Raw genomic sequence first — 19,578 nt, forward strand, 5'->3', positions numbered from 1 at the left:
TTATTATTATTATTATTATTACCCCTTTTAAGTTATCTTGAAAAACCCCGGGGAATGAAACAAAATTACTGTCGCTTATAACAATAAGTATATTCCTCAAACTAACTTATATCAAAAATTCAGGCAAATTGACCAAAATTGCGTTTAATTGGACTATAAATGAAGTTTCACATCGTCGAAAATTAAATGAATCGAATGCGTAACGATCTGATCCGTTTTTAGTATAACTAGGTCATACATATCTTATGATTCGCTACTATATAATTTACAAATCTAGATCTCCTGTATTTTGTTGGATATAATAAGGTTTTTTCTTAAAACACGTGGCATTTTTAAGAATGTTTTATTGTAGTTAATAAAATTGGGAAAACCTTGTATAAAAATTTATTTGGGTATGTGAAAAATTTTAACAGCAAAGGTTAGGCCTACAAGCGGGTATACATTTGTCTACACAAAGGCACATAATAATGACGGTTACCGTTGTTTTGTTAATAGAACTGTACTATACAATGTTTCAAGAAAATCAGAGGTTATATACATTCAAGTGGTTCGGATATAACACCAAATTTAACATTCATAAAAGATATCATCGCTTATTCTTTAATGGATACAGGACGAATAAAAATGAAATAAAAATAAAATGAAATAAATTCAGACCAATTTATTATTTTTTGATAATAACAGAAAATTATAAAAATAGATTCACAGAATCTTTGAATTAAGAAAAAATTAAATAGAAAAGTAACAAATTAAATTAAGTAGCTATGTCTTTGTACATGCATTAACATAAGTTACATCACTTTTAAAACGAAAATAAATATACATAAATTAATATAAGGAAGGTTTACAACCAATTATTTTTTGTTGTTAACAAATGAACACTTAAATAAATTAAATTAAATAATAGTCCAGTAAAAAATTAAACGTACATTTAACATTAACATATACAACAAAACTGTGGCACATTAAGTAAATCTCACAACATTTTTGAACAGGTAACAATTTTAGTGGCACAACTAGAGACATATATTTACATATGTAAATGTGCGTGCCTATCAATATAAACTTGCCACATATTCATTGTTTTACAATTTTGGCGGCATATCGTATAAAAATATTTTAGCTATTTTAATAATGCCCAGTGAAAAAAATATCTGATCATGAAGTACAGCTAAAGACAATTTAACAGTCAAATATCGTGATATATCTAAAATTTAATATCAAAAATAGAGAACATAAATTTACAAACTAGTCTCACAGAAGTAAGTTATAACGAAATGTACAAATATCACAGTATTCGTATATCGTTCACTACAGAAGTTACTCCTCGATTTCGCCAAATTTATAATTTTCAATGTATAACAAACTTGACGAAGGCTATAGCAAACGTTTTATCCAATATCATGTCTTTATGAGTTACTGACTTCATGTCTTTTACAATTGTTAATTCTTATAGTAACAATTCATTAAAGTACAAACATGATTGTTTTAGGGTTCCTCTGATAAATTCGAGGTACAATGTCGTAAGAATATTTAACAAACAAAACTGAACAAGTGTATAAAAAACGAGTGACTTCTGGCATCAAACATTGCCACTGGCCATTTCATTTGGCACGATAATAATAATGATCGCTGTTAGTCGTTTGAGAAAAACTGGCCTGGCAATTTGCGCACAAAGTGGAATGGAATGAGATCTCTTTTAAAGGGGGGCAAACAATGGCATAATAAGACCAAAAATACTTTCGGGCCGTAAGCAACGACTAGATGATAACAATTCGTTTGTTTCAAAAATCACTTAACAAATAATTGACCGTAGGTTAATAGAAAATAAATAAAATGTTAATTTTGTTCCGTCTCAGTATTTTTGGTACACACATAAGACTCTTAGTCGAATTTAAAGGTCAACATCGAAACTAACACAATAAATAACACTATACTCTTTCGAAAATAAATACGGCGATGACGTGGATGGATATTCCAATTTCAGTGATGCTCAGTCTTGACAGGCTGTGCCGCAATGGGGTCCGGTTCGTATCGGGCGTGGGTCCTCATGTGTCTCGTGATCATGTCGCGCCTGCAAGCCGCGTAGGGACACTGCGGACACTTGTAAGGCTTCTCGCCTGTGTGGGTCCTTTGGTGCGTCGACAAATGGTCAGATCTTGAAAACACTTGACCGCAAACGCGGCACGTATACGGTTTGACACCCGTGTGTAGTCTCATATGTCTAGTTAGCATGTCACTGCGAGCAAAAGATCTCTTGCAAACCTCGCACAGGTACGCCTTCGCCGTGGTTTCACCAGAATTTTGTCTGCTCTTGTGCCTAGAAGCCATGTGTTTCGCCAGGCGGTCGTGGAGGCTGAACATCTGCCCGCACACCGGACAGACGTATGCCACGTCGGAACCGGGAGGCATCTCTTCGACGACGGGCGAAACCTCCAGGTTGTACCGCGAGGCTACGGATTCTTTAGTAGTGGGAGACGCGACGTCCCCCTTAACGACAGGTACTGACACTGGACCGCGAGGTGGCAAGAACCCCGGGGGCAGCAATTGTAACGGAGGCGGGACTAAACACTCTAAACTCGTTAGATGTTCTTTCGATCTGGAAGTCTTCATCGAGAGATCCAAAGGAGATTCTTGTGGAGACGACGTCTCCGATTCGACGGATCCTTTACCTGGCAACGTGGAGAAGGTGAGAGGGTGGGGCCAAGCGGGGGGAGCGCGTGCCCGTTCCGCCTTGGCAGTTTCGAACCACAGCGGCAGGTCGGAGTCGGAGTGACTTCTTCGGCGAAAGATATCGGGCAGGTACTTTGAGTGAAGGTAACGTTCGAAACTGTAGGAAGGAGCGGGGGAGGCGGGGGTCAAAGGGGAAATTGGAGAGGCGGGAAAAAATCGATCGTAAGGATGTAGCGGATGCGGATGGTGACCGACTCCGACTCCGGTGACGCACTGATAACAGGAACACACCGGCGGTCTCTGGAGCAGAGGGGGACTCGAACTCGCGTCATCCTCCTTGAGTCGCAAAGGGCTAAAGCTTATTCTAGGAGATTCAGTTGAACTGTGAGGCGACTTGTTACTGGAGCTCGCCGGACTAAACACGTCCTCATCCTCGCTGGCACCCGCGGCACTGCTGGCCGTCTTGGACCTGTCTCTCTCGGGAATATCGAACTTGAATACCTCCGACATGTACTGTTTGGGGTGCTTTAGTACATCGTTACCCAAACTGTCGCCTTTGTTATTATTGTACAGATTCTGGACGTTGTTATTGATAACTGGAATCTCTTGGACCGAATCCACGTCAAGCGGCTGGGAGCCTCCGCCGGTGAGTTTGTCGAGTACCTGACTGAGTCTTTTGCGCTTACGTTGTTTGGCGACTGGACGATGGTTGTGGTTGACGACAAGCGGGTGGTTGTTGTTCGTTTTGTCGTGCGTGGCGACGGCGGTGGTGGAGGACTCAACGGCGGTCTCGGCCATAGTCATTAGCGCGAGGCGGCAGAGGGCCGCGGATCCTTCGGACGCTGTGGCTGGGCCTTTCGAGCCGTTTGCATGCTCCGAGGGACGCAGGACGTTGAAATGCAGCGTGAATGGATTCCTTTAACACCGGCTGCAACCTGAAAGCAAAGAAAAACTTGTTTATGCGGTGGAAAAGCAGGTTCGCCTTAATACTAGAAGCGCCAAGTTATTAGCCGTGTATTTGTATTACATTTCAGAGAAACCCGGCCACTCCCTGACGTTGCTGAAGGGCCCGAACGGAAAGTATAATTGAAGGCGGCACACGAACGTGTGTAGTTGTCGAGGACTGAATCGATACCCGATAGCTGCAGGTAATTTCGATATTCTGCTCGGGCGCTCGCTTGCACCTGATAGTTGACCTCGTTATGAAATATGAATGGGAGGTGAAAGAATGAAAGCACGCGGGCACCACCTCCACGACCGCGTCGACGATGTTCTCGCGTCGCCGGCCGCAGCACTGAACTATCACGAGTGAGTGGCGGCCGAGCACGTGGTGCATTGCGGCGGGGGTGGCGGGCGCAGTGCACTCAGACAGACTGCGGAGCACTGCAGCAGCGGAGACGGCGGCCCGGTGCCACTGGTTCAACCACTGCAAGCCATTTAACCATAAGTTTTACGACCCCGAGTTGCAGATATTACTATTATTTAGTGCCGACGGCATCGCACATATCCCGAACGTGACTGGCATTATCGCGAGGGCAAGTGCCAGATTCGCGATTACTGTTCGCGCTGAACACGCCGATACTCTGTGTACTTTATTCGTTTTTACACGTAATTATATCCCTTTCAGCTAATAAAATAATAATTCCAAAGTAAGGACCGCCGTCGCACCGAGATGTAAAGATAACCGCCGTCGGATTTGTATTCCAAGCACTTCCGAGCTCAAACACATACGCTATGGCCTGTTTGTCATACGTATAAGGTGGGTGGTTTTTATTGGAAGCCGCTTCGTCGACCGTTTACATTCAGATTTTTACAAGTATATGGTAGACCATTTTTATTCTTATGTCCTATTCATTCGTGGTCTATTGAATTAATATCCGTTTACATTACACGTTGCTCGCACAGAACAAGAAACGCCATTCGTTTTATTGAAACGGTGCTTGGACGAGAATATTAAGTAAAATATCCGCCGAAGATACGTACGAGGAAGAGGAACGAGCCAGACTTGTAAGATTTTAATTAACGGATTTAATTAGCGGTGGGTGTGACTGGAGGGAAAATAAGTCGTTCCATTATTTATGACGCTTAAAAATATTATCATTCGGCAATATCGAGGCTGCATTTAAACTTACTGCACGGCCATGCGTGGAGTATTAAGTAGTTACTACTTTTATACACGTACAAAAGTTGTAATCGCGCGAATAGTCTGTTGATTTGAAACGTATCAGTTTGGTAAACGCGGTTAGGTATATTGATAAGCTTGTTTCGTTTTGCATGTTAAAGGATGCGGTGTGAGCTTCCTGTTTTAGATAATTTGAACCGACCGATTCCGAGTAAAAATATGGAACTGCTTTGTAGATAAAATGAATATTATTCAATATGTCTATAGGAGATAAATACAGTCCATTCACAATGCACAAAAAATTAATAAAATTACAGTAGAACATGTAAAAAATAAGATTATATACATATATATTGAAAACTTAAGTGTTTCTGATATACAGGGTGTTTAGGTTGGATGGAAAATACAGGGTGTCTGCAAATTTTACCAACAACGTTTGACTGAAAGAAAAAAGTTAAATAAAAACTTTTTGGTTTTTGAGTTATAGACCTTCAAAGTTGTCCAAAATAAAACTAATTTAATTAATAACTTCACCCTTTTACCGATCGCGTTAAAATTTGGCACATTTATTTGTACTATTATAGCGTATTATTTATTAAAGCTTTACTCGAATCGATATACTGGGTGATAGTTTTCTTCGGTTACCTCTCCCTTTTAGCGGTCAAAACTTTTATAATGGTCGTATTTTTTAAAATGGTCAGCAATATTGAAAATGTTTTATTTAAAAAAAATATTGTCCCTTGACAAAATCGCCTAGAGAAAGCCATTCTTGAGAAAATTGGCATTATTTTCAGGTCTGTGCGTTTCGGTTAGCTTAACAGTATCGCGGATTTAAAATTTTGAGATTAGTAGGCGATGAAAACATGTTGATTGCTGTGGCAAATGTGTTTACACGTAGATGGACAAAATTTTGAATAGTTGTTCTACCATCAAGTACCTATGTCAAATTATTTTATTAAGTAAAACCACAAATTAATTTCATTCATTAATAATAACAATAGCGGCAAAAGCAGTTGAATTTGAATTCTATTTATTTCTTTCCTTGCGAAATTCTTTCAAGTTTTTGTCCCTTTTTTATTACATTTCGCCTTGTGTAAAGTCAGCTTTTACAGTGGACCAGTTTTCAGTGCCATGCAGAAGTGTATTTTTAAATCATTTTCGAACGGCCCCTTTTGATTTTTTTTACAAAACTGTATTTGTAGGAGTCCCCTGTACATCCAATTTGTGTTTGGATAAGTTCTGAATCACCCTGTATACAGGGTGGTCCCGAGGTAATGGGCCAAAATTCATGAGTAGATTCCCGAAGCAAAAATATTGCGATTTAGCCGAACTTACCTTAGTTCAAAAATTGATAGTTACAGGGTCTTAAATGTAAAATATTATTTTAGTTTATTTTCATTTATTCCTTAATAAATGCAAATATCTACATACAATTTTGGTGTTTGGGGTTCTTTAGGTAGATGAATTGAAATATGTTCACATTTTGGTTATACTTCATAGAGGGTGCCAGCTGCCGTAGATTGAATATGTTGAAAGCGACATAACTTTTTTGTACTTTAAAGTATCTAATCTTTGGTATCAAATTCTTATTTTCCAAGTTTTTTTTACACAAAAAAAGGTAAACTTTATAAAACTAGCTGTCTCGCACCGAGATATTTGGCTTTTCAACTTCCAATGCTAATACTTGAAATAATTAAAATAATTTAGAAATGTCAAAAACAAAAGTTTATTTATAATTAAAAATTGTAATGAACAGTAAAATAGTAAACATTAGTAAAAAATGTCCTTTTTGACAATAATTGCTTAAAATATCCACCTCTAACTTCAATACACTTATCAATGCGCTTATTAAAAGACTGTCTTATTTTTAAGTATAAATCCTTAACGCGAAATGACTTTGCAGCATTTAAAACCTGCTGCTAAACTTCGTTTCAGGTGTTTATAGTTTCTCCATAAACAACTGACTTCATGTAACTCCAAAAAACGAAAATCTCGGCATTCTATCACATTTATGTATACGAGTATACGATTTAAATTGTAAGATAAGATGCATTTTTAATTAGGTGCAAATAATACTTAATAGAAATGAGCATACAAATGACAATAAGGCAAGTGTAAAACGTCAATTATTTGATTTTCGTCCAAATCCTACTTAAGAAACTTTACCGCTAGATTAATAATAATTTAATGCAATAGCACTGGAAGTTTCAAAGCCAAATATCTCGAAAACGGTGCGAGATAGTTATTTTCATAAAGTATACCTTTTTTGTGCAAAAAAAGTTGGAAAATACCTCAAAGTACAAAAAAGTTGTCGTTTTTAACACATTCAATCTACTGCAGCTAGCGCCCTCTATGAACTTTAACCAAAATTTGAACAGATTTCAGTTCCTCTACCCAAAGAACTCCGAACCCCAAAATTTTGTGAGGATATTTGCATTTGTTAAGGAATAAATGAAAAAAAAATTGAAATAATATTTTATATTTAACACCCTGTATCTCCTTAACTATCAACTATCAACTTTTGGACTAAGGTAATCTAAGGTAAGGTAATTTGGGGAATCTATCCATGAATATTGGCCCAATACTTCGGGACCACCCTGTATATATTGTACTACTGCAATATACAAAAAGTGGATATTTGATAAATTATTTTTTCAACGTTTGAATATTTCAAATGGAAAAGTTAATTTAAAAAGTTGAAATTTCAGCAAATTAAATTTCATAAAAAATGTAAATTATAATTATTTCCGTTATTAAATTAGTTATTATTGAAATAATAGATTAGAAATAGAAAATAGGTTAAAAATACACTTTTTATTGAAAATGTTCATAACGAAAGAAAATAAATAACACAAACAACATAACGCTCAATAAAATAATTAATAATTTAATAATATTAAGAATAAATATTAAAAATATTCAACTTGTTTGATAATTATGATTTTGGATGAAATTAGATTGACATAAAAAATCTAGGTTTACCATAAAACTATAAACTTTAGCAATTACAAGCAAAGGTATTTTTCGTAGTCCAAATATTGGAAAAAACTAATAAATTATTTTATTTTATATACACCCTGTATCTTGGAAATGAATAAGTTATCGATATTATGGCCGTTGGATGAAAATTTATCTATCTTAATACAACTTTGTTTCCGTACAGTGTTTCAAAAACACTTTAATTTTTTTCAAACACCTTTACATTTTAAAATATTTCCGTCAATTTTGATGTACATATAAAATTTTATGAGTGGCCGAATATGAACATTAACTTATTTTTCTCCTAAACCGCTAAAAATATCTCAAATTAAGGTTTGATGTTTCTAAATATTCCTCTTCCTACCAACATTTTTATAAAATTTTGCTGTTATTTATATCAAAACACTACAGGCATTGAATTATTTGTACTATTTTAGATTAAGATTTTGGGTTATTTATTAATAAAACAGTTCAATATTATTTCGTATATTGTTAAGGTATTTTTCTTACCATATTACAAATTAAAATTATATTTTTACATCCAACCAAGAGATATTGTAGATTCTATCTCATATTTCAGCAAGGTCAGCAATAAAGATTTCGCCTTATAATGTCGGGTCCTCCTCCCATACCAAGTCTTACTGAGATATCTTAAAGTTTCCTATAAAACTAAATTCTTGTAACTTTTTAAGGTACAAAAATTGTACTGAGGTAATTTTATTTAAATCAGATTTATTTCTCCCTTTTAAGTATGGTTCATTTGTTTCTGATCACCCTGTATAACAAAATTAATATTTTTTCTTATCAATTTATTTTTGACCATTTGAAAAAACGACTGTGAGCGGATGGTGTACGAAAAGTATTGAAATTGATTGAACTCGTAAAAACAATTGAGTTAGGTTTTCAATAACTACTTCCATTGGTAAATAAGAAAAGGCATCGTGGCAAACTGAATCGCAAAAAAGACTGTTAACAACAAAGATCAAGGTCAGTCGCTACGTGGACGTGGATGGAGATCGCGCTAATTACCAGCAGATTTTATTTTGTTACTATCTCAAGTTAACAGTTGGCTCCGCGGATCTAACACGAGGTGACTTACTCCATGTTGCCTTCCCGGGAACACCTTATGTATAGCGGTGTTAATTATATCGGCTTAAGAAGGTGGGTGTAAGAAATTTACAGCATTATGGTGCTATATGATACGCCACTTGGCAAATAGCAGTAATTATCATGCAACATGACTTTGCGCACAAATCACAGCTGTACTTATCATAACTTAGCATATTTGCTTCTCCGAAGCTCTTTCAATGGCACCGTGCTACTGCATATAGCAGGCAATAACTAACAATGATTTCTTGAAGTGTCCAACGGAACGCTTTTCCGATTTATGTATTTTGAAACTTGTTTTGTTACATATTTACTTCGATTCAGTTATAACGCACAAGTAGTTTTCGTTTTTCTAAAACTTCAACGTTTTTCCGTTGCAATTTTATACTATTTTTTTTGTTTCCGTCATCGCTAGATACATGTAATATATTTTTAAAATTTGTATGGGTATTCTGAACAGTTACTTTCTACAAATTTTGACATATTTTTGGAAAACTGGTCAATTTGGCACTATGTACAGGGTTAGTCACTATAATCTGACGACTTATTGTGAGTTTATTATTGAAATTCCAAAAAGGTTTTAACTTTTTTTCTGAATTTTTATGATACAGTATTAGAAAAAACAATTGAATAACGGAAATCACTAAATTAAAGAGCAAAAAATGCCCAATTGTGGAAGAATTGAAAAAAAAATCAAATTTTTCATTTTTACGAACGTTACAGGGTGCTCAGAAATGTAAATTTTGCTCCTTTAAATTTTTCTGAAATTTTGATTAAGCGGTCCGGAAAAACCGTTCGATAGATCGATCTGCCCATTTTCGGAGCTTTTGGGGGTACATCGAGGTGTAAAAATTCGTACAAGCATTAGACTCTACATCGATATTAGCAAAGATGCGGTCGACTTAACAAAACAAGTCAAAAAGACACTTTTTTCACTTTTTTCAATTTAATGTCGAGGATGAAAGAAAATTTTTTTCTTCCAAGAACGCTACATAGCCTTGTAGGAAGTTTATTCGAGATTTCAAAACTGCCCGTCAATTTTCTGTCTGATCATTAGTTGCTGAGATATCGATGGTTAAAGCCAAAAGGATGCTTTTGTATTCGTAGTCGAATATCTCCGGGTCAAATTAACGTAGAGAAAAATTTAAAATAAGAAATTAAAGCTGAATGAACAGGCTATCAAGTCCATATCATGATTTTTGTGTAAAAAAATTTTCCTAGCCCGTGGACCGAGAAAAACAACGCAAAAAATTGAAAAAATTTTTAGTCTTATTTCTTAGAATTTCGCGATGACTATCGCTCCTAAAAATTTTGAGCTAAGAAATCTGGAAACTAGACATTCGGCGCTTTAAAACGCTTTTTTTAAAACATTGATACGATTATTTTTAACTGAGATACAGCATTCTGAAAAATCACTAAAAATTCGAAAAATTTTTTTGCTCCCTTAATTTTTTGCAGAAGGTATAATTATGTTACTGTTTGGTTCAGGACTTTTCGTATTATTTCAGTTTAAAACTATTTTTGAAAAAACAGGAGGGTTTATGTCGGTCTGACGGATCGCAGTGGCTATGGGCGAGGCACGCGGAACAAATAAATGACAGAAGTTTTTTTATCACCATTAATTTATTTCCTATAACAAACTATTTTAACAATGAAATATGTTTAGTAAGAACGAAAAATTTGAAGTTATCCGTCTGTTTTATGATAATAATAAAAGTCATTCTTTACTTTAACAAGTCTCAACGTTAACAGAATTTTAATACCTAATCAATAAAAACCAACTAAAACACAAATGGTCACAGATGCTCAATGTGACCGCCATTATTACTGATGCACTTCATATAATCCTCATTAATTTTCAGAACTGCATTTAGTATGAAATGGGAATTAAATTCACTTAAATTTTGTATACATTAATCAACTTTAAGTCTTAGTTCATCTAAGTTGACACTAGTTTCCTTATAAATCTCGTTTTTTAAGTAACCCCACAGAAAACTGTCCAAAGGTGTAAGGTCTGGGCTATTTGAAGGCCATTGAATATTTCCTCCATTACCAATCCACAAATCAAACCTATTATTTAAGTAATCCGTACTGCTCTGGTTCTATGCGAAGGCCGTCTTGGTGCCAAATTAAATTGGTCTAGTCGATCAGTCTTCCAATTTGTTTTCTATTTGATTTTCAAGAAAATGCAGGTATCTTTCCCCAGTCAAAGCACCTTCATAAAATAGTGGGTCAATGATTTTATTTCTCAATATACCGCACCAAACATTAAACGATGGCTTATTTCTAACTGTCTTGAAATATTTACTGTGGACTCTTGTGGCCTTTCTACAATAATTCAATATTTGAATTTACCATGGTAAACCTCGAATATTTGTTTACCTTGAAAATATAGTAATATACAGGGTCGGAAAGTCCCCATGGTTCATCGGCCGTTACGTGAGAGCGATAAAGAAAGTCATAGACATCCGTACGATAGAGAAAGATGGCTATAATAAATAAGAAGTGGATCTTATTTGTGGAAGGGCGAAATGGGCGGTGACTATTAGACGCTTTCATTATAGCCATCTGTCTCTGACGAACGGATTTCTATGACTTACTTTATTGCTCTCACGTAGCGGCCGATGAACCATGGAGACTTTCCAACACTGTACTTAGTTCTAATTCTTCATTTGGAATCTTCGTTTCTGTCTTCCAAGAGATTTAGTTTTTCTAAAGCGTCGCTCAATTTCGTAAAATTCAGCTCGAGATGGAATTGGAAACACGGGATGCAAACGAGCATACTCGGCGCGCGCTGCAATCACAGTATTATTATTCTTAAAATAAACGGATAATTTTTCGTTCTCACTAAACATTATTTCTTTGTTAAAATAGTTTGTGATAGGAAATAAATTAATAATGATAAATAAACTTATGACAAAATCATTTGTTTGTTCCGCGTGCTTCGTCCATAGCTACTGCGATCCGTCAGACATAAATTTCCCTCCTGTTTTTTCAAAAATAGTTTTAAACTGAAATATGTCGAAAAGTCCTGAATCAATACATAAGGTGTTGAAAAAAAATTTTTTTTTAATTTAGTGATTTCCATTATTCAGTTGTTTTTTCTAATACTGTATTATAAAAATTCATAAAAAAACCTAAAACTTTTGTATTAAAAACTTTTTTGTAATTTCAATAAGAAACTCACAATAAGTTGTCAGATTATAGTAACTAACCCTGTATATATATATATGTTATCTTCTCGTTTTAGTAAAACTGTTTTATGTAAATAAGGTAGGTAAAATTCATTACAGTATTAAAAAAAGTTGCACTCGCCAATTTTTTTTATTTGTAGTCCTATAAAGAAATGTCCAAAAACGTTTTGTTCTCAAGATATAGGGTTTCTAAACTTTGAAAAAAATATCATTTTCAAAAATATCAATCTAGAAAGAAGTACGAACTTTGGACTTGGAGACACCGGAAGTCACAATCGCAAAAAAACGAAGACAAAATAAAAATTCGTACGAGCACTATTGACTTAAACAGAATAAGAGTACATTTTTTGTATTTTTAAAGTGCCATTTTACCGAAAATGCCAGGGATAATTTTTTCGCGTGAAAAAATCTGAATTATCTCCTATCCGCTACTGCGAATGAGAAAAAATTTGTTCCTCCAAGAGATTTTTGCAATTGATTTGTTCCAAGCTTCGTCTAAATTATAAGTCATTTTGAAATTATATAAAAAAATGTGTTTTTGATTGTAAATCTTTCTCACCCTGTAACTTTTTTTCTAAGCGGTTCCGGATATGACGTTTCCTATCTTTTGTTTCAGTTTGGCGTCATATTTTAAAATTACCTTCTGCAACTAAAATTTTGGAATTTTTAAATGGAATATTTATATAGTTATTGTTTTACGAATACAATGATCTCTAATAGTAGAACCACCTACCATAAGGGTAGTGTGTTAAATAAGGACTTAGCATCTTAATATCTATTCTTTTGACCATTTCTTCTTGCCACATGAGAATAAAAAATAGTTTTTCTAGAGAGAAATATTAATATCTACAAATCTGAATGCTTTGTAGATTTAAAATTTATAAAATTTTACTCATAAAGTTTATCGTATCACTCTATAGGAAGTTATACTATAAATAATGCTGAAAAACAAAACAAAATTAACGTCGTCGCGTGTTTCTCTTTTCTAAAAATTGTTCATTTTAAATAATAAATTTATTCACAGCGAAGAAATGACAGCCAATACATATTTAAATAAAAAATTACCCTTGAATAATAGACGAGATAAGTTTACTTACATTTTTCTTTTCTGTGTTAAACTACAAACCTGATACTTTGTATAATTTATAATTGTCTAGCAACCATTTTAATTTGTTCCTTGATTTGCATAGAAATAGAGACAGTTGTCAACGAGTTTGCCAGCATTGTATGATTAATTGTTCAATTTCCCTGACTAAATTGCGAACAGGTATGCGTAGAGCGAAGAAATACTTTTTTGTTTTTTGTTTCTTAGCATCAAAATACCTTGAGTTATTTAAATTTATTTATAAATTAATCACTGATAATCACAGAACGTTATGACGTGTTTCGTAGATAATTAAATTCTGTCCAAATGTCTAAAAATTTTAAAATTAATTAAAAACTATTTAGATAGTTCTGTTTCTGTTCAATTTAAAAATAATAACGATCTTTCCAATGCAAAAGAATTATGTATTTCCATTATTGAAATTTTGTATAAAATTCTATATAAAAATAGAACATACTAATTATATAGAGTAAAAAATGGTCATTATCTTGTCACCGGATTTTCCCAGAATAATATTAAAGTAGAAGAATGCTGAGGTTTTTACTGAAAGTTTTAGAACAGAGAAGTTTTAGATCTAGGTACATTGGTAATTACGTCATGTCATATTACGTTGTTAAGTTAGGAGTACCATCAACGGCCAATAATAGTCACTAGTACCTGAAATATTTAATAGCAAATAATTCCAAATTATAGTCTCCGTAGTCAGTTAACACGTATAAAAACGCGTAGCAATAAAATTTAATGATTTCCATAGTCGTCGCTGAAAAGTTTTCTGCTAAAGATAAAAAATAATAATAATTTGTATATAATGTGTAGAAAATTTATTTTAATCATTTATGTCCTCAAACAATTTTATTATATTGATGGTAAATTTTAGTTACGACATATCAAAAATCATTTACATTTTCATTAAAATATATTACTGCTCGGCATCGCTGCACTGCACTGCTAGGCTATTTGTCAACAACTGAAATTTATGGACGGTCGCCCAGTGCGGCTGTGTTTGTGCGCCGTTTGCCCGCGCGCGTATTCTTCAACTGGGGTATATATTCCTACCACCTCTACGTTTAGTTCGACCAGACCTGTATATGGGTATCGCTAATTAAATATGGGAACAAGTTTTTCAAATATTTCAATGCCGAGTTGCTGCGTAGCGACCGAACCTGGTACATACTAGCTTGCTCTTTGGTCTTCAATTGAGATCGGAAAGACCATACAATTTTTGCAAGTATCTACTTAATTTTTTTGTAGAATAAGATCGAAAATCAATAAATGAATTGGATTTATAGAACCAAGTATAAAGTGACAAACCTTAATGGGAACTAGAGGAAATCATTTTGAAATTAGAAATTCACTGATACCTCACTACTTACGAGCCACTATTTTTTTTATTTATAGATCAAATATTATGACACTATTATCAACATCACAGATAACGTTAAAAAATCCGGCCCTGGATTTTTTTATTAGTATATTACGCTTTCGACTTAACCAATACCTGATATAACTCCTACGAATATATGGAGCGGTTCCAAAATTATATTGGACTATGGAGATTCCGTCAATGTCTCTCTGTATCTCAGAAACAGTAAATATTATGAGGTGTTTCGAAGTCAGCTAAGTATGCGCTATCTCTCATTAGTTTTCCACTTTAAACCTGGGACACCTTATGAATTAAGATTAGCTGTAAATATATTTACTACATTTTAAATACATATTTAAATTTAATGGACGCAAGTAGCAAAACTATGGAAAGTGATGGTGACATCAAAATTTAATATCGATTTTATATTGTCATTCTGCCAGTGTCTTTATTATTCCAAAATATTTTATATACTACAAAAAATAGTCCTTTCTAGGCAATACTGACGTAATTACCATAAAATGTGCCGCGCACTGAAGACACTAGTGTCTAATTACTAGGTACGCCCCAAGAGTATCGTTATCAGAAGATACATAATGCATTACGTAGAGGCATTAAAGTAAATCAGTGCCCACTCGTTCAATTGCCGTCTTAAATAAAGTTGATTTTGCGTAAATGTCCAACTTCCTGTCTACACCTCCGTTCAAGAGATAATAGTAGAGGCGCACGAGGTAAAAATGACACGTTTAAAGTTATATGAAGTGAACATGAGAGGCGTTATAAATTAGTTATCACGTAGGTACGTATAGAATTGATTTAAGCGTAAAGAACTTAACTAATCTTCCCCAGACGTTATTGATAAGTGTCTTATTACTTATAATGTTATCCAAGATCGTGCAGGTGAAGTTAAGCTTAGACTCAAAACCCTTGATAGCTCTTAGATATAAAGCTAATGATACTGCTATAGGCCTACAGGCCTGCGAAGTTTTTGAACATATTTAACTAAAATAATCGTCTCTTGGGTTAATTAACTAACTTGGAACTTATGTTTAGTCAATGAATTTGTGCCTTTAACTAATTAATGTCTTCAACTTCAGTAAATGTGAGGGATTTTCACGTAAACTCGTAATTGGTGTACCTAAATCAGACTAAAGGTCCTCAATACTGGGTGATTTTAAATGTATATTAATTACGAGTAATTTGAATGGCGGTGCAGATGGCACCACTTACATTTTGCTTATGTAATCTCGACCACAGTTGATAGGGGACTATCAGATGCCCCAGAAAAGCGTGAACACTAGGAGAACAGGCCTTAGCTGGCGGCAGCGAGTCTCAGCTGGCGGGTCTCAGTCAGGACAGGAGGAGGCCCCGCGAAGTGAATTAATTTCAGCACTGTATATCCCAATTAATCATTATAAGTGATTTATGTAATTTGTGATCAACAAACTGCTTAAGTCTGAATAGAAATATAAATCTCATAGATAACCTTTGGAAAGATACTTTTGTAACTGCTATGGCTTCTAAAGGTAGAGATAAAAAGTTGACTGGAGGATGTTGTGTAGAGACTGGCTGCTACTATAGCTAAAGCTATCCATGACGATGAGGATATGGTCCTTAAGAATGGGTTATTAAATTATGGACACGTACATCCAATAGATGGGATGACATATCTGATGATTACAATTGAATGTGGGTACTATTGGCCGAAAAGCAAGTCCTGCTCTAGACATCGGCTCCATGGTAATAGATGTAAATACAGAATCATTTACAGGAATCGATTTTTTCAAACTATGTAGGTAATGGAGAGAGTGAATGGAATGGAAATACTGTTTCTCAGATGGATGACAAGTGCAACTGTTTGGGAAAAAAGTTGTAATCAACAACTAACTGAAGTGCAACTACGTGTTTCTCTTCAGTTAGTTGTTGGTTACTGCTTCTTATATTTTCTCAAACAGTTGCGCTTTCATTAATATTATCGATGATTTATATATTCCCATAAAAGATTGAAATGCAGACCAAAGAAAATTAGTAAATTCAGAAGAAGAATGAATAGTTATAATAAATTACCTGAATATGAAGACAATGATGGTCTATATTACTGACATATAAAAAGTAGAACAATATAAAGTGAGATTCCAGAAATGGAAAAGTCTAAACCAATGAAATATAAAACATGATTCTGCTTGAGGGTTGCTTTCGCTGTACAGCAAGAATAAAACGCTCTCTCAACGGTAATAATAAAGTATTTTATTGAAAACTAAGTTGTATAGAAAAAGACGTGTTGATGGGGTGAGTGTTCGTTGGAGAGTCTCCTGTGTGTAGAGTCGGTCGTAGGTATATGAGTACGCATCTGGTCGCCGGCGCCAGACCGCCGTAGACCCTTCCTGGAACGCTGGGGCGTCCGGCGGCGTCCTGCTGGCGCTCTTGACGTAATGCTTAAAAATGGGTCCACTTGTAACATGTGTACCCACATGCTTTAGATTTGGGAAGTGAGGAAAGAGAAACGAAAGAAGATACGACATTAAAACGAAGAAGTTATCGTTCAAAACCTGACAGAGGTTAAAGAAAGAAAGAAAGAAAGACACTTTATTTAAATAGGAAATACCTAATATACACAATATCACGTACAGCATATATCTATAATACTATTAAAATATAATATACAATTGCTATATGACAACATAAAATTTAAGATGGGTACAATTTGCTATATATTAATCTTACTTATTTTAGAAAATCACGAAGTTTATGTTTAAATACATTTAAAGAGACAGATTTTTTAATATTACTTGGCAAGAAGTTAAATTCTTTGAAACCTTTATAGAAAATAGTTTTTTGCGCGAATGCTCTTTTTGCATGATTCAAATATAAGCAATTTCTTGTATTATAATTGTGTATTTTTCTAATAGGATTCGCAGTTAGATTTGTTGGATGGGTATACCTGAAGAAGATTTAACTCCAGAAAGAAGAGGTATAGCTGTTAATAAGTGCATAGTTGATTTCCTTTAGGAAAACGATGATTTATTGGATGCTGTGGGATGGGCAGGCCATGCTAAAGGTTTGTTTATGGAAAAAGAAATAGATGATGACACTTTTGAAGGTTAAGTTGATATTTTGTTATTGTGAACCGTCAATGTCAAACTATAAAATTTATGCTACATAAAGAAAATTTAGTACAAATACGGTACACAGTAGAAGTTATAGCAACTATGTGTAGCATTTTAGTTACAAATGCCTTAAGTCACACAGAAAATAAACTTTATTAATTGAAATATCTGTCGTCTGTAAATCGTGTGTCCCTTTTACTATAATTTATTTTTATCGAGTGCGACATGCACATGAAATTAGAATAGCCCAGGTTCCTTAACTAATTAGAATAATTACGGGGAATTAACACCCTGTAAGCCTAAGGTGGATACTTAATAGCTGAAAAAGGCACATTCTCGGAAACTCCTTAATTGCGCCTGGACTCCGTCATGGTATTTTATAATTGTTACCCAGAGAGCTGTAAAATTTTATGAGCTACGGCTCTCTAAAAAAAAATAGATTTATTTCTGCTCTGCCGGTAAACTACTTAAACGAGGTACACCATTAGATTCACTATCCAATATATTATCTCAATTCTCCAGGGATTAAGCGGCCGACATACTTGCTCTAATTGATGTTTCCTTACCTATTTGTTGGATTCGGTTTCCGTACTAATGAGAGAACAAGGAAGGATCAGGAAAACAAATTAGCGGTGTAGTCGAGATCCGCCGTTTGACAAAAACAGCTTGAGACTTTTTTTACGCAAGTTACGGACGAGATTGAAATATCATATATCGAAAATAATAACTACAGAATACAGGATGATTAACAGTAATGTAGCTAAAGTAAAATGGTTGGATGTCCCCATTGAGAAATATTAATAAATGCAAAAGAAAGATCCCCATGCCCAAAAACGATGTGTCGTCACTATTTTACCTAAAATGGTCATGGTATTATTAAAAGATTATTGAAAAACAAAATTCATTTTTACATTTTTCTATATTTATCTAAATATAATAACTACTTGCTTCAATTAATTAAACAAATTGGCGTTCCAATGTTATATATCTGAGGCCCTGTTCCATGATCTACATCATAATCCTAAAATTGTGGAAAAATAAGTCTGCCCTCAAATTTTATACAGGGTGATTCACAAAATGGTGACCAAAAATGAAACCTCGTATTCTTTGGCGGCTTTTTAAGTTTTACTCGAAAATCAGGCGAAAAACAAGAGAGTAGTAATTTATAGAAATATGAAAGACGAATCCGAAAATATCATGGTTGTTACCGTAAAGAAGTAGTGTACTATTTTATTTAAAAAAATATGCCACCGATACCCCATATCTCCGCCACTGGAGCATGTAAATTTTAGGAAAGTCCTCAGATTTTGGACAATGTTTGCATAAATACATGAGCCCAATTTCAAATTATTTTTTTATTAGTTTTTAAATTATTTAAAAAAATTAAAACTATTTTTTGAAGATTAACACCATATAACGAAGCGTCCTAGGTGAAAACTTTAGGTTTCATTTTTGATCACCATTTGAGAATCGCCCTGTATAATTTATTTTACTGCTTGGTTACCCTACATTTAAAATTACTAAATATTTTAAATGTATTTAAGAACATAATAATTGTTTTGTGTTGAAAGTAATAAAATTATTTGATTAATATAAGGATTAATGTTATTAATTTTGGAGAATTATTATTCATTTGTTGTCCCTGCAATTTGTAATTCTTTACTATAAATCGAATGAAACTATGACAATATGATTTTGTGCATTCTGTTTAAAAAAAAAATTGAATCTCATGAAAAATGAGAGTTCTGAAAAAAATAATGTCTAAAGTACATTTAGAATTAAAAGAAAAGTTTATTTTTAACATGATTTAATTTTTTTTTGAATACTTTGCCACCTATGAAAAAATGAAAAGGCTTTAACTAATTTATTCCTTTTTGTATGAATATTGGACGTTTTCGAGAAAGATGCAATTGACTGTTCCTTCCAAA

At 34.1% G+C, this 19,578-nt stretch overlaps 1 protein-coding gene across 1 annotated transcript in view; it reads right to left on the reverse strand.

The window, feature by feature from the left end:
* Positions 1 to 730: 730 nt before the first annotated feature.
* The window catches only part of LOC108908711 (early growth response protein 1), a 138,154-nt gene continuing 119,306 nt past the window's right edge, over positions 731 to 19,578 (reverse strand). The window contains exon 3 of the mRNA XM_018712829.1: positions 731 to 3,608. Within this exon, the coding sequence (XP_018568345.1) occupies positions 1,984 to 3,477 (1,494 nt within the window). The 5' untranslated portion in view covers positions 3,478 to 3,608 and the 3' untranslated portion in view covers positions 731 to 1,983. The remainder of the gene's footprint in view (positions 3,609 to 19,578) is intronic.

The sequence above is a fragment of the Anoplophora glabripennis genome, unplaced genomic scaffold (genome assembly GCF_000390285.2).
Source record: "Anoplophora glabripennis isolate ALB-LARVAE unplaced genomic scaffold, Agla_2.0 scaffold161, whole genome shotgun sequence".
Classification (NCBI taxonomy): domain Eukaryota; kingdom Metazoa; phylum Arthropoda; class Insecta; order Coleoptera; family Cerambycidae; genus Anoplophora; species Anoplophora glabripennis.